The sequence below is a fragment of the Oreochromis niloticus genome, linkage group LG5 (genome assembly GCF_001858045.2).
Source record: "Oreochromis niloticus isolate F11D_XX linkage group LG5, O_niloticus_UMD_NMBU, whole genome shotgun sequence".
Taxonomy (NCBI): domain Eukaryota; kingdom Metazoa; phylum Chordata; class Actinopteri; order Cichliformes; family Cichlidae; genus Oreochromis; species Oreochromis niloticus.
In genome coordinates, this window is record NC_031970.2 from 11,033,316 (window position 1) to 11,050,342 (window position 17,027).

The following is a 17,027-nucleotide window of genomic DNA, read 5'->3' on the forward strand; positions in this document are numbered from 1 at the left end:
CGGCTTATGTGAGGCCAGGTGACTGTTCCCGCTCACAGTTTATTGCTTAGATTGACGTGTCTCTGCCGTGAAATATGGTGTCATCTAACTGAACTATTTTAAGGGTAAAACGTCCTTAATGATGCGGCCCTACAGGTGTCACTGATAGCAAAAACATATCTTCTAAAAAAATCTGCACTTTCGCATGACTGGCACGACAGTAGTATTGTAGTCAAAGGTAATATGGGGTGGTGGCAGTTGTTAAATGATTACAAAAAACGCCCTGTACTTTTCTCAACGTCTGACTAGTTTGGAAAGTTTTTCTGTGAATATAAGACTTCTTTTACTACCTAGCCAACAAAAAGAAACATTTACTATATATCTATAAACTATAGAAACCTGCAAGCCTACTAACATAAAAGTTACATGCTTATTATACCTATACTATAGTCGTTTTTATACGCAGGCCCATAAAAGGCAATTTAGTTATGTTTCCATGCTACTCTGCTTGTTTACCTTAAATAAGCAAAATGCATTGACAAAATAAGAAAATACAAACTGTGTAGGGAGATACAGCAACCCAAAGAGTACCTGGGTGTTTTTACATCTACAATGCAAACGACCTTAAACTGTCTTCTGTCATCACAAAAATTAAAAGAACCCATGAGATGCTAAGTTTGTTAATGGCAGGCCGTTTGAGAACCTGACATACGTCAAGTCACAGTTTTTGCATCTCTTACATTTGTTTTTTGGCTGTTGTCCCATGGTATTGCTGACAAGTTAAGTTACATTGACTGATAACACAGCTTGGCTGTGTAGGGATTACTGTCGTACATCCTGCTTGAGGCCTCCTGGGAATGCCATGCTGTATCATTCTGTCAACCATTAGTGCTGTGAGAGTGCTCTACTTTCTGTGTGTCCGTGTTGTCAGTGTTGTACTATATTTCACTCTGCACCATACTCTGCCAAAATCAACTGCCCAGCTTCCTCCCTCATCTTTCTCTGCCTCGGAAAACCCAACACTCTGCATCCTTGATGAAGTGGGGCTGAATTTTGAGTCCTACCCAAGGCTGAAAAATGAAGCCAAAGCAGAAGAGCATAAACCTGTAGTTCCTCTAATGACCACTTGAGGCTGGCTCCAAAATAAAGGCAATCCCGTGTTAAAGTGTCCATCATATGAAAAATACTCTTTACAGCCTATCACAAATAATGGGGTTTAGCCCCTATGGATAGTTTTTTTTTTTTTTTTTTCTTTTAGTTTTTTTTTTCTCTTTTAAAGAACTCACTGGACACTGGTTTGGGCCATGGATGCTTTGTGTAGCAACTAGTGTAGCACATTATTGGGGAACTTTAACTGATCTGTGTCTGGTAGGCCTTGTTTCTGCTAATTAAAGTTACTGAACTGAATCCTTCTGTCATGTTTGTGCTGTTAGTGCCTTTTGAAAATGTTTTAAATAAAATTACCTGATAAATAGTATAGCTTGCTATATAGTAGAGCATTTGAAAAGTTGGAGCTTCACTTCTGTTGAGAAAAACTCGTGTTTTATTATGCTGTTACATGTCACTAATTAGCAGATGTGTAGGCTTTAGAGCCATACAATTTTTGAATGTTGTATAGCTAACCTTACAAGCATTAACATGGTTAATGGTGTCTATCTTATATATACAGTGTATAGTCTTTCCTAACACACCTACACCATCATCTCAATTCTGAATACTTCTGGAACTCATTAGTAATCTACACACGCTATAAATCTCTCTGATGTGATGCCTCACTACTGACACACCTGTACACCCAGTGCTGTATGCCAGTCTGCCTTGGACACCTTGAGAAAGAAAAACTGTATTTCTGGTGTTTGGGTCCATAGCGCATGGTCCACAAAGCCTGTTTCATTGTAAAAGTGGGATTAAAAATTCATTTAACACACAGGGATAAGCTGTTCTGTGACAGTGGTGGGAGCTCTACAGTACCTTTAATGGGCCCAGCTTGTGCTGACAGATGAGTTGAGCTAAGTTGCTCTAGACCAGGGGCTCCATCCACTTCCTACTTCTAAATGAAACAGACTGTTATTATTTCCAACAGGCCATACAGTAGCCTTGTCCATCATTAAAGCTATGAATCATGTCTCTGCACTAGCAGTGGCTCCCTCAGGGGTATATCATTCCCTTTCTCCTTAATCTGGGCAGATTTCCGTGCTGGGTCCACTCTATAGGATTCTGTTTTTAGTACAAGGAACAGCTTGCTCATGTTACTCTACAACTGCACTGCATACTACAATCTTCCCACATTTGCCATTAAATATTGTGGTTTCAGGTGTTCAGTGTAGTAGAACGTGATACACATGCAGAATTCAACAGTGGTTAAACTGAACTTTACACAGCTTGGATTTTATGAGGAGAATGTTTAGCTGCTTTTTAGCTCTGTTAGATGACATTATCACAGCGACGGAAAGAGCCATATGCGGTTTATGCCGATGCTGAAGTGAGTGTTGAGGGATTTGTTCCATTCAAAGCAGAGGCTACAGTTCTGGTGGCGAGAAAGATAAAAAGAAGTCATGCTTCTAAGCTGCTTCATGCTGTTTTTAGAGGTCAATTGCATCTTCAAAATACTCTCATTAAACCTAAAGGGTCTAAATATAGGCTAGTTTGTTTGGAGGAAAAAAAATCTGTATGTTCTCTTTGATTCTGTTTAAAGCTACCATGTCAGAGTAATTTATATGCAGGATTTTTCTTTCAACAGTGATGCAATAAGCTGCAAAGCAATTTGTCAATTGGGTTCTTCATGCTGCAAAAAGAAAGTGAAGGAGAAATATCTCACTATATAATTACACATGAGCGTGTAACAGCATGTACACTATGTACTCATATGTGATTGAAAGCCAGGAGATTGCTTTCTATTCGAAAAGCTGTGCTCTTTGTGTTACCTGTCCTGGGAAAAGGTGTACAGGTTTAGTTTAAAGATTAACTTTGGCAGGAGAGCCATCTATCACTCAGATTGCGGGATTCTGTCTGTCTCCTCTAACTAATTGGTTTTCTATCTATCAAAAACTGATTTCTAAGCCCTTTGGCCAAATCACGAGTGGTCACCCAGTAGTACAAACCGACTGCAAATGTTGTGAAAAAGGGGGAAAGGAAATACCAGGACCACAACTTCTGCAGAAAGAAAGAATAATGCATGAAAAGATTTTACACAGCACCTATCAATGATATCATTTATTCCTCTCATTCATTAGTGCTTGAACACAATAGTGTACACACTAGATTCCTTTCAGTCTGAAGTTTTCAGCACACATTTGCATGTTCAAAATGTTTATTTTCTTTCTCGCTATGGTTGTTTCAGCTGAAATGTCTTTTCTGTGAACAGCTCTTCTCTGTATCCCTCATTGAAAATGCTGCTGCTTTCTTTAGAAAGCTGAGATGCAGCGTTGACCCCTCTTAGAGAAGAAGAGTGTTGTTATAGTACCGCTGCCCCCCCTCCACTCCCCCCGCCTGTCACTTCAGACAGCCTCTCACTGGAGAGCTCTCTCTCAGATCAGCACTAAACTCTCTCCTTAGTCTCAGGAAGTGTTGGAGGAAGCACTCTCAGCCTAGTAGGCTTTTCTTAGATTCCTAGGTCTCATTGCATATTCATAGTACCCTCCAAAGTCAAGGGTATCAGGTTTGAAATGGGGGGGGGGGACATCCAACATTTAATTATTTACTGTCAAATTGTTACTGCTGTCTGTGATATAAGAAAGGTTTGCTCATTAATGCTTCATATTTGAAAGCATTTCTTTGTCGAGAGAAATATCGTTGCTGTTTTCGACCGCCAACACAGTGTCCATTTTCCCACAAGCTGCATCCCTCAGCTGCCGCACAAACAATACAAAGACACTCTCTGCTGTAAGTGGGAAATTGAGAGGCTGCAGTTTGTCATCAGATCTTAGAGCGCTGCGTGTGTCCTTCTGAACAACAGATTCTGGTGTTGGAAAAATCCATTACACAGTTTCCAGTGTTAGGGGGATATATTGCAAAATGCCAACTTCTTTGGTAATGAAGAGATCATCTGGAAGACTTTCGGGGGGGGGAAATCTACAATGTTTTAATGACTATTTAAGTTAAGAGAGCGATTAGGGGGAAGGGGGGGGGGGGGGAATATGCAGCTCTAGATAAGTACATTTCTATCATTTCAAAAAAATATTCTCAATTACAAAACGCATGTCTAAAAAAGTTTTTATTTCTTCATTTGAAAAAAAAATGTACACACCAAGTACTCAGTCACTTTTAATGTTTAATAAGCCCACATTGGGGTGCTTTTAAAGTTGATAACATTTGTCACAGAACAGGAAATATTCTTCAGTCAGATACAGCAAAGAGAAATGCTTTATTAAAAGTCTTTATCATAGTCATTATTTAACACATATGTTTCAAATATACCTTGATTGATATCCTGTAATTGAGTTAGTTGACAGACAGGTAATTTAGACTTGCAGTGTAACGTGAGCACCATGTGTTATTAATCTGTTTTTTCTATTAAAGGCCTAATGGAAGTCTTGTGAGGTCTGTTAGACATTTTAAATCATCATTTAAATCATCTAATTAAAGGCCTTTAATAAAACTTGTTCTGATTGATTGTACCTGATTATATACTTTTCTCTGATCTGTTTTTTTTTTTTTTATGGTTTGTTGACAGTGATCATATGCCTGCACCTCTTCATTCATAGCAGGCTTTTTTTTTTCTCTCCATAGAAGAATTTTTGAGATTTTAGCCAACAAGTTTTATTAATGGTCATTTTTCTTTCTTTTCTTTTTTGTTATTTTAACTATTTAAAAGTGGCAGTAAAATCCAAAACAAAGCCTGTCTGTAAATAAGCCTTAACTGTATGTGGACCACTTACATTTACATAAATGACCCCCAGAAACTTGCCCATTCTGAGCCTGGAAACAACCCCAATGGTGCTGATCATAACAACCAGACGAACCAGCGGTAGCTTGATATCAATACGTCAGTGCTATTCCCATGAGTGTCAGAATTCAAATCCTCACACTGTAAACAACTGCCCACAAGAACAAACCAAAATAAGTGATTCCTGTTGCTGGATTTAGATGAGAACCTCTGTACCATGTCCTCTTTTTGATTAATAGCCAAAGGGTCGTGCTGAGCAGCCATGCTCTGCCACAGCCGGGGGTTCACACTGAAAACGAGGCAGTGGCTGACAGTGGTGAGCTATGTGCTGCTCTGCTCCACGGGAGGTAATGAATCGGTGTGGCTGCCGCGGACTGAAGTGTAGACAGCAGGAGGAAGAAAAGTGATCAGTCTTTCAGGGAGAGGTTCTACTTTTCCAGCATGTGGGCTGCTGATAGCTGGAGAGACTGAGCATAAGGAGAGAAGAATTGGTTGAGAGGAGGTGTGCTATGAGAGAAGGAAGAGAAAGAGATTGGAGAAAGAATGAAGCGGTAGTGTGAAGGGAGGGATACCCAAAAGCAACAAATGGAGGGAGAGAGGGAAAAAACAAGAAGAAGAGAAAGAAGAGGATGGAGTGTTAGATTCCTGGGGAAATTTCCTCCTTGTTCGCCCACAACACTCCCTAACCACCACAGAGGGGGTTCATTATTCTCACTTTACTTTCCACTAATTATCGTTATCATTATGGGGGATAATTACCATTTCACTCCCTAACACCCATGTAGACTCCTCAGCTCTGAGTCACACACAAGGTTATCAATAGATGCTCAATTGCAGTCTTATCTGCCTAATTATAAGATTTAGACTTTGTGATAACTGAATAGGATGCGAAATCTGGTATTATGTCTTCTGACTGCTGGTGCGATGCTGAAAGTCAGCACAAGGCCCTGAATAAACCAGCGTGTGTGGAACCTGTTAATTAAAAGCTGCTGCCTTTGCTGGAATAAAAATCAGAGAAAATCCAGGGTTATGAAACAACTTTAAATCTCTAACATTTCTTGCAGGCTGCTACAGATTTTGTTCAGAGTATGCACAGGGCTGAACAAAGTCCTGTGAGACAGAGATCCTCGCTGGCTTTGATTTCATTCACTTATTACTTGCAGAAAATAAATAAATTAATAAAAAAAAAAACATATTTTATCTAACCTTGACTCTACTTTTAATTAACCCACACTGTTAGCACCTAGTCCATCAGTCCATTCAACAATGATAATGAAGAGCCACCGCATGCATTTGTCTGCTGGCCCTGCATAACAATCACTGGCTGTGACTTATGTTAAGCTTAGTAGCCGTGTTTGTCAAGGGGGCTTCTAAATCCCTCTGTGGCATTTTGGACTTGCAGCTGACGCCTTGAACCTGATGAATGGTCTCTCCATCTGCTGCAGTTCAACACTAGTCTACAAGACAGACACAGGCATAATGAGCTGAAGAAATTCATTAGACCTGCCCTCTGTTAAAGTGTGTGGCACAAGTGAGAGGAAGTGGTGGAAAAGCAGGCGTGAGGGCATGGGTACAGAGATTAAGGAAAAGGAGCAAAGGAGGCGACTGTGCCAATGGCTCAGTAAGCATATGACAGACAGTTGGTTCAGGCTGGAGGAATGTGTGGCACAGATGACCTCATGACAGATAGGAGGCACATTTCTGTTTGACCCCAATTACCAGAGTTGTTTCTCTCCCTCATATACAGTGCAGTATAGGGTGTAGCCTCTATTCTATGTCATGGAGATTCTATTATATTATTTTTTTGTTATTCTAAGCTCTATTCTTTCTATAAAGTCATACAAATAATACCACAGCTGTTATAGCAATGTAACTAGTGCTCTTTTTATTGACTAGACAAATGAGAATGAGAACAGAAAACATTCAAAAACAAACAATAAAATTGTTGCTCACTGATATCAAGCTGTTGAATCAACTGTTGTTGTTTTTTTCCCCAATATTACTCTTGTTGTCTCTGATGTCTTTGTAGATGGTAATCTAAAATTAAAGTGCAGTTAGTCTAAGAATATAGTGTTAGAATTTCTTTACAATTATGTTGATTTTAATCTGGAATGAGTTTTTAACATACCCCCCCACCCCACCCCCCTTTTTTTCCAGCACATTTAAAACCGTCATTTATAATATAAAGAAATATTCAGATGTTTCAGTAGACATTACAACACTTTGACATTTCATAGTGTAGACTTCCCCTGAAAATGTTTGTCTGACTCAAGCAGTTCATATTCAACCACAGTAATATTATGTGTCTGCCATCTCTTCTTATGGCTCTCCACAGAGACACTCATGGACTCCACCACAGCCACGGCAGAGCTCGGCTGGACTGTCTACCCTGTGTCAGGGTCAAGTGACAACAGTGTAAGTGCCTGCTTTTACTTTGTGCCACTTCTGACAGTGAAGATTTAGTTTAAGCTATTATTTAAGTATTTATAAGTGTGGTATAGATTTTTTTTAATGTAGTTTTTGGTCACATATTTACATTGAAATAGCAGTCACAACATTACAATTATCTCAATGCCACAGATTGTGTCATGTAGCACTTTTTTTTAAAAGTAGTAAATAGAAAAGTTTGCAGTCTGACAGCAGTGTTTAAATCAAGAAAGAGGAAAAAAAACAGAACAAGGAATCGTCCTAGTTCTTTATTAAATAGAGCTTCCCTCCCAGCCGTTCCATGATTAACCTGTAATAGCCTCCGTTGTACTTAGTGCCCCTATCCTTTCTTTAAAAGTCGATAAGGTTAATTGTTTAAATGCTTTTAATTTTGCTTATTTGCTCACTCTCCCATGAAAGCTTTTTTTTATGATGGTAGTCAGTGTTTTTGTTTCTCACTCTAAGGCCAAAGATCAACCACTGAGCCTGCCTGCTCTGCAGAGCGGGAAATCACTTGAATTTAGAAATAACAAACTCCACACACTTGTGGTGTTCTTTGTACATTTTTATCCTAGCATTTAAATATTCATAACATAGCAGTCCGTAGTTCAGATTTGATTGCTTTCTTTTTAGATTCTTTGAACAGGGACAGAAAAACAAGCAGCAATAGCCAACAAAGGATCGTTAATGCAGTGATTAAATTTATCAAGGCTCGGCAAAACTGCAAAGCCCTCTAAATGAAACCACATTTCTTTGTTAAAAACACAGCTCAGACATAAAAAATGCAACAAAATGTAGGGGACAAGAAACTTCCTCAACTAGCCATGAGCTAAAAATTAGGTTCAGATGAATTCAGTTCAGATCTATTAATATAGTGTCAAATCACAACAATAATTACCTGAAGATGGTTTATACTGCCCTACAGTTTTCGAGAGAAAGTCCTAACAATCGGACAATCCTCTACGAGCAAGCATTTTGTGAAAAACTGGCAGAACCCGGCTCAGGGAGGGGCAGCCATCTGCTACAACTAGTTGGGGGGTGAGGAGAAAAAGAAGAGAAAAAGGAATAGGGAGACATAGGGAGACAGGACAAAACGCAAACTGTGGGAGAAAGAGAAGACAAAATTTAATGACGTGCTGCGGTGTTATTTAACACCTTGGAAGTGAAAGAGGTAAGCAGAGAAGAAATGCTCAGTGTCTCATAAGTCCCACAACAGTCTGAGCCGATACTACCATAACTAAGGGATCAGGGTCACCTGATCTTGCCAAAAGCATATGAGCTTTATCAAAAGGAACGTTTTGAATCTTAAAGCTCAAAGTGGAGAGGATGTATGTTTCCAGTCTGAAAGCTGAAGGCTCTGAGGGCATCAATTAGCTGAAAAGAAAAATACAACTTCAGTAAAGTCTGTAAATAAATCGCTGAATTAACATCAATAATTCACATAAATCCTGTAGTCATTCAAAAGTAACAGGCGGAGAGAAAATATTAACCAAGCCAGAGTGTTGCAAATACACACAAAGTACCAGATGCAGAAGCTTCACTGATGCAACGATAGGTTACAATGAATGTTATCAGTGAAACAGGGAGACAAAAGTAGCACAAGCACTCAAATATATTAGGGTCCAGAAATCCATGGCTCAAAAAGAAACAAACATACAAGATGTCCCATCACTGCTGTACAAACTAATTTCTTACAAACATGGAAAACAAATAAGGGAGAAGGGAACCCCCGCTAAAACAAACAAAACCAACAACACGACTATTTAGATTCAGGCTTGTCCCCGTAGTTAACATTAGTAAAGTAAATTAATAAAACCAAAACTGAAAACGGGACCTCCAACTCAACTCATTAATAAACAAAATTATAAATAAGCAACAAAAAAACAACTGAGGAATAATCCTGGTGCTGATAGAGAGATGAGGGGAACAGAGAATGAGAGAGAGTTCTGACCCCGTGGTCTTCTCTGGCTTTTTATGCATGCAGGTCAATCTTTGCAGCCAATCAGCACTAGGGAGAGGAGAGCAGGTTAAGAATGATGACAGAAAAACAATAGGCAGGTTTTAGATGTTCTGGCAGACTGAGTCTGAGAATGATGCAGCTTTTTTTTCTTACTTTTTTTTTAAGATGTTGTACATTTTAGCCTCATCTGAACTTTCTGGTTCAAGGCAAGCACTTTATGGGTGAAGTATGTTCATTTAAAGCTAAATATGTGTGTTCTAATGCCAGACTGGAAGCAATGTGTTATGAGCCTTGTTGGTGTTTGATGCACAGTATTTCCACATGGTTTGCCAGCGCGTTGGTTCCTCCAAGCCACATGCGAGCCAGGCCCACTTCAAGCAGCCAAAACCAGAGTCTCCTCCACTTTTTTCTCCACCACAGAATTTTGCCTTCCTAGAATGGATCCAAAAGAGAGAGAAAAACATTGTAGGCTTATTTGCTGGTGCATTTCAAAAAACCTCTGCCGATTTTATTCAATTATTTATGCTTCTGTGGTTTGTATTAAAGATGGTTCGAATTATACTCCATCACGCTGTGTCTGTTTGCACAGAAAAAAAAAAAAGTTAAAGAAAATGCAGCGATGAGAGCTGACTGTCAGCAGTTCCATGATACAACTTCAAAGCTCTACGGTAAAAAATTTAGGACTGCTTCATCTCTACCAACCTGAGGGCACATTGTCTCTTCCCATGCTAATTTTTACAATCAATACCAAAACATGAAGATCCCCGGTCTCCTTTTCTCTTGCCAGCTCTGCATCCAATCTGCAGAGAGCAAGCTAATGCAAACTCCAAAGACAGTTTACATCACATTTTTCTTTCATCTTTGCAAAATGTTTGATTCAGCAAAACATTCATTCACCATTTTTTTAATAATGAGATTTCATATTAAGTGGAAACTCTAGACTAAGAAGTTGAATATTTAAAGAAACATGAAAAGGTCACCGTTGTAAACTTTGTGCATGCAGTTAAAATGCTCATGCTTGCCAAAATAAGTAAAACTAGAGTCTAAACATCAAACTAAAGACCTCTAAGCTCTTCAATAATCATATGTCTTCCAGTTAAATGTGGTGTACTGCCTGATTTTGTGGTTATTTTCTTTTCCAAATCATATTCAGTTTTATGAAAAGGATAAGGACTTTTCTCTCTCCTTTTTTTTTTTTTTTTTTAGTTTGGGCTCTTATTTTCCCAAATCAGTTCTTGCTTCTTTTGGAAAAGTTCCACATTGGGAGTGCAATGAAATCTAAAGTCCTTAAACCCCTGGATTTAATCAGGTATAGCTTGGCCTTATCAGTGTGGGCACTAAGGCTTTATGATGATGTGGCTGAGCTTGGCCAAAGCCTGGGCTGTTGGAAAGCAAAGAATGAGGGCAATGGAGATAGCCTGTCCCTTAGGGGCCAGGGCAACAGGTGTGGAAACAGAGCTTACTCCCCCCTCTCAGTATAACAGCAAGAGGTGCTTTACAGAAGCTATTGTCTTACACATATATATGCATGGCTTCACAGGCTTAGTTAGTGGATCAGTAACATCCAGCAGAGTGCCGCACCAGCAGTTGGCTTTCACTGCTCTCTGTAGCTTCATGAAATACTCTATATCCTAACATGGCATGTGATATGTTACAACAATGGCAATGCAAACAAGAAATAGTATGATGTTACTGAAAGTCAGAAATGTTATGGCAGTTGTTGTTATTCTTATCTTATTTTACAGGATACTTGAATAATGTCTGTCAAATTATTATTTTAAAAAATTGGTTCAAATGAAGCCACAAAATCGTCATCCCACAGTGGGTCTTTGGAAGTGATTTATATGAAACAATATTACACTTCAGGATGTGTAAATCAAGTTTTATAGCTTGCTCTGTGTATTGCCAGGCAGCTCTCCTTTTTAATTATGGAAAATGACAGTCAAACAGTATATTGTGCCTGAGCCAGACAAGCAAGACAGCCACATTATTCTTGATAGTAATGTCAAAAACACTAAGAATCAATATAATATTTACCAAACCAAAGTTTAGCTAGGGGCATTTAGGAAGTGTTGAGGAAGTATCTCCTAATAAAAAGTTCTCACATTCTGGCAGTAAAATGCATTTCCCATGCCTAAGCACACCCACACATGAAACTCCTGCACTCGGTGTACAGTACTTAAACTGTGTCTTTGGGCAGCTTTTGTGAAGATGGCCACAAGGAAACTGACAAAAGTAATGGTAATATGTAAATGTGTAGCACTGTTTCAACAAGTTTACACCTTACTTATGCACTTCAAGAACACATTATTAGGATAAACAGCTTCAAAGATGTGCTACAAAGAAACTGATGTGGCTGTGTTTTATCTAAAGTTAAACAGAGAGCTTGACCTAATGAAAATCAGCTATGAAAAACAGCACTAGCAGAGCAGGGTTAAGTGGTCAATGGTTTTCCTCTCAAGTGGAGCTGAGAGATGTGTGAACATCAGGTCAGACCTCCTGACCTCTTCATTGCCACGCTGAAGTACTAACAACAGTAGTCATTTAGAAATAGACTTATGGCTGCATGGCTCACACACAGCTACTGTGGAAGAAAAACTGAGGTCTCCTGCGTCGGCAGAGAGCATAATTAGGTACTCTGTGGGTTAGGTTATCATTATGTATGTGTCATAATGTGGTGCTGTACCAGGATATATCTCGTGTCATTTAGGGACACACCGCAATGCACACTTTTCCAGAAAGACAATATGCAGCACATGTTGCAAAATGTTTGTAAAAGAAATTTGTTTCCTTGTAATTTATCAAAGATAACTAAGAATTCCTTTGGAAATATGAATGTGGCTGCTTACGTGTAATTGTGTGGTAAACCAACAAGGCATGCTTTTTCTAAACATAAACGACAATTTGTAAAACACAGGGATGCTGGAGTTTACAGTGACCAGCGATTTGTTGTAATTCACAATTAAGTCTGTGAAATTTTGGAGTTATGTATAGAAATATGCTAACGTAATCCACGTATAACTTTGTGGAATTGGGGTAAAAGATGGAGTTGTTCCCCTACTTTCACATGTTGTGCATTAGTAATGGACAGTGGTGATTAGAGTTGACTGCAGCAGACAGTTCTACTTATGTCTGTGTGTGGGTGAGTCTCTCCTCTCGGTGAAGCCCAGTCTCCTGCAGGATTTGGCTCCCATGGCCTCTCTTGTAGTAATTGAATGCAGAGAGTGGGTGTCATTTGTCCTGTGTCCCTCTAGGGAAGCCACTCTTGCTCTGACAGATTTCCCACAACTGCAAATGGCTCGACTATGCCCCGGGAGTTTTCCACTGGGTCTCTTTCTCCATGTTTGTGTGAATAATTTATTTACTTCTGTCAGTGATAGAGCAGTGATGTGTTATGTGGCTCAGGACTGTGAAACTAAATCAGTTTAATTCAAACATCGTAATGACAAGATGCTATAAACAGACAGTAGATGTTATGTCAACCTATGAAACTGTTAAATGTTTGAGAGTTCTGACAGTACGTTCGTCAGTGATGTGTCACTATTCTCACCAGTTTTGGGGTTGTTAAACAAGCTGTTTACTTCTGCATGTCTGTTTTGCAGCTCAACACTTATCTATAATGTATTTTATTTATTGGTTTGCCAGTAAATATCTATGATCAAATGGCATGCTTTTAATCAATGAAGATGTGCAGATAGCATATGAAAGGTGTGAAATAATCTCTCAAGTTATGCATGACCTTGCTGTTCGGTGCAGTAATAGATGCAGTCATTTTTGATTTTTCATCTGGTCGCCAAGATAACAGTTTTAAAGACATTCGCACAGCTTCGAATGATTGTAATGACAATCAACAATCTTCAAATTGTGCTTTCCAAGCAGAACCATCTATCAGAAATCTGACTGCATCAACAGCAGTCCCAAAGAGTGTGTTTGTGGTAGACTATTCGTAGCCAACAAATGTACTGACTGTCTGCATGCTGGTAAAGTTTCTCCATTTGCACAGATCCAGAGGAAAACTTTCTGCCAACTTGAATGCATTACATGCAGTTTGAATATATTGTACGAGCATAGTAGTCCTACTAGAGAAATATAACAGATGACATAACACTCGTGTTTTTGTGGAAATCTTTGGAAGCAGTTTAGTCACGAGGCTGATTTTGAAAGTAAATGGCAACATTAGCACTAAGCAATATTTTTGAGTTATTTTGTTTTGTGTGCTTTTGTGTTAGTGTAGCTGTTTTTATTTCCTTTCCAATCCACATTTATTGATAAAGAAAAGTTAAAAATAACAAAGTTGACCAAAGTGCTTCACATGAAACAAATAAATACACACACATACATGCACAAACACATCTAAAGAATCACAAAATACAACACTAAACACCAAAGCGTTCACTCTGAAAGCTGAAGAATAAAGGCATACTTTACAAAATGGCCAGCCTAACATGGGGAGGTAACTCTTTCCAGAGTTTAAGGACTGTGGTTGAGAAAGTTTCTTAAATCTATTCTTTGGAACATGGAGGATTAGCTAATCTGCAGATCTGAGACCTTGAGGAACATAAGGTGTTATGAGATCAGCAAGATATGAGGAAGCCAACCCATTAAGGGATTTATAAACTTACAATAAAATCTTAAAATCAGTCCTAAAATGCACAAGAAGCCAGTGAAGCGATGCCAGAACAGGGAAGATATGATCCATCTTACGGGTTTTGGTAAGAAGGTGCGCAGCAGCATGTTGAAAGGCTTGAAAGTATCACTGACAGAAGTAAATGACCATTGTAATGTGTAAAGGGCATTACAATAGTCAGTTGAGTTGTTATAAAAGCATGTGTAACTCAAAATGATTAAAAGATAAGAAGAGCTTGAGCTTAGGAAAAAAGCCTCGATTGGTAAAAAACTGATTTCACAACACAATCTGTTTGTTCAGCTTAAAGTCAGAGTCCATTTTTACACCAAGGTTATTTGCACTGAGCTTGACATAAGGATCCAGTGGGCCAAGGTCCAGAGGGTTAGGTATTCTAAGTTCATGTTTTACAGAAAGATGCAAGTGCTGTTCTTGAACACTGGTCACGCAACATGACTATGACTGTTCTGCTTCAGACAATTTAAAAGACGGATTTAGCTTAGTCTGAAAAATGAAGCTGGCATGGAAGTGCCTTAAAACTGAATTCTTTCTAAAGGGCATTTGGAGGGTAACTTCTGTGGTTGCAAAAAGACTTCATTGTAAAGAAGCCTGACAGTGATCTCAGTAAACGGTTTCCTGATGAGCTCATGATATCAATCTCTAGTTTCATAACTTTAGAATATGTGAAATCTCTCTTTATCTCTTCTTTGTCTGCAAACTCCTCCCAGACCACCAGGAGTTGTACAGCCAAATTTGTCACATCTTAGATCACTGTGGGTTTTTTTTGGTTTTTTTGTAGCAGATATTATTATGTCATTATGTTACCTAGATACTACCTAGCAATGGGCAAAAATGGCCATTTAACACTTCCTAAGTTCACAACATCTATTATATAGCCACAAAAGTTGAATTATGCCTGGTGCATTACCTGCTTTTTATATTCTGTGTACCTATAACACCTAATGTAAGCTTCCTATTGTTTGTTGAAAATAGCGTCTCTTGTAGATCTAGAAAAGTTGACTCGTGCATACCTAGCGACTACCTAACAGTAGGCTAAAATGGCCCATTTTAAAAATATAAACAATATCTACCACTCCTTTTGTTACCTGATTAAGTAGCCCCCATCAGTTTGAACATCATGAACAGGCCAAACAGTACAATAGCATGGGCATGCACTAATAGGCATCAAGTTCTTTCTTCAAACTTGGCATATTATTAGAGTTAGAAGGATTGGTGGAATGGTATGCTAATTGACTAATGACTTGTCAATCACGAGTGCAGTTCTCAAATAAGTTAATGTAATCAAAACATCACATTTCATGCCCAAATTGGCAGCAGCTGGTTAAGCAGATTCAAATACAGCCCATTGATCCTGAGGGTTTTGCAGTCTGGTCTGGATTTTCCATGGCAGGATCCTTGAAATGTTTAACATCCACACTTAAATTGGTTGTATTTGGTGCAATTCTCTGCCCTTTTACATACCTTTTTATATTTGCGAAAGGTTAATATGGCACTTACACAAAGACATAACATGGATAAAAGTTTTCTTAAATCAGAAATAGGAGAGTGGGGTTATTTATTACAGCATAAACATAAACAAACAACACCTGTGCCTGCTAATTTTGTTTAAATTGTGTTTAGATAAAGTTACTGTTAAATTACACAGTAAATAGATACAAGAGGTAGTATACAATATCTTTTACATAATGTGTACAGATAATGAAGTTTTTATATATTTTTGCTAAAAAAAAACAACTTATGAAGAGATATGAAACCTTGGACTTAAAGAAAAGACCATCTTTGGTTAATAATCTGAGCTGTAGGGCTTACTCTAGTCAATAATTCAGCCTTGTCGGTGCGTTCCGCCTGGCTTTACAGATAAAGTAGAGACATACTGTCATGAAGAGACATGGATTGCAGGTCAGGTGAACTTTTCTTTCTCTCTCCTCAAATGGCACAAGAGATATTGATTCTGAGCCTCACTCTCAGTGAGCTTCACTGAACTGAAGCACCTTAAATAACTACAGAAGAAGAGAGGAGCAGCAGTCTCTAGTCCAGCACAATCTACAATGCTGTGTAAAAGTCTTGTGCCAACCCTCATCCCTTCATATTTTGGGTTGCAAGGAACCAGACTTTCAAGTAATTTTTAAAAGAGTAATAATTATCCAGCAGGTCCTGGAAGTTTTTCTTTGGACACTGGCTATTTTTCATATATTTTCAGTCCAGTCCTTGTACCTGATATTTTCAGAGGCTTTTTGGTTTTGTTTATTTGTTTGTTAAGCTCCTTAACAGTAACCTATGAATCATTCAAGTGAAATCTACGAAAAACAGCAAAAATAACAGTCTGAACATCAAGGTGATTTCCAAAGAGCCATTGGCCAAAATCTTGGTATATCCTGGCATGGCATGTTGTGTTGTTCCTTGGAAAACTTGAAGAATATAGAGAAGTTGGAGGCCTAAAGAAACTTCCTACAGCAGCTGAAAAGTATCAAAAAGTCTTGATCTTAAGAATTATGGAGGAAAATCCAGCAAAGACTAGATAAAATACCTGAGAGATACACGTGGCTCTGCAGCAACTACTGTTTGCTGAAGACACATCAAAAATGGTCCCAAAAGAAGAGTGACTGTCAAGATAACACTCTAAAGGAAGGGAAATGGGCATAAAAGGCTAAGGTGTGCCAAACTGCAAAAAAACTGGACTAAAACAACACTGGCAACAGGTCTTATTGAGGGATCAGTCCAAATTTGAAATATGTGTTTATAAATCATCATTGTACCGAGGAGATCAGGAGAGCGATACAAACAGAGTTCCTACAGCTATATTTAAAACACCGTGGTGGCTCTGTCATGGTTTGGGGCTCCATTTCAGCCAGTGGTGTTTGGGACCTTTATTATACTGATGGACTCATCAACACAGAAAAGTACCATCAGGTTTTGATCTGGAAAATATCCGATTGTTTAAACATAACAATGGTGAAAATTTACCAAATGCAGAGAATTAAGCCTGGAGAACTATTCCTAAAGACTACTTCAAGAAATTGTAAGAAAATTTGCCTGAGAGAGTTCACGCGCTGAAGTTTGCACATTTTTTTTTCTGTTTAAGACAATAGTTTCTCAGTGTTGCTTTTCCAGGGTAATCTAAATCAGACTCC

The 17,027-nt window shown here is 38.6% G+C and overlaps 1 protein-coding gene across 4 annotated transcripts in view; it reads left to right on the forward strand.

The window, feature by feature from the left end:
• The window catches only part of ephb2b (eph receptor B2b), a 122,525-nt gene that overhangs the window by 39,015 nt on the left and 66,483 nt on the right, over positions 1-17,027 (forward strand). For all 4 annotated transcript variants that reach the window (XM_003447681.5, XM_005469639.4, XM_005469637.4 and 1 more), the window contains exon 2: positions 7,200-7,279. In XM_003447681.5, the coding sequence (XP_003447729.2) occupies positions 7,200-7,279 (80 nt within the window). The remainder of the gene's footprint in view (positions 1-7,199; positions 7,280-17,027) is intronic.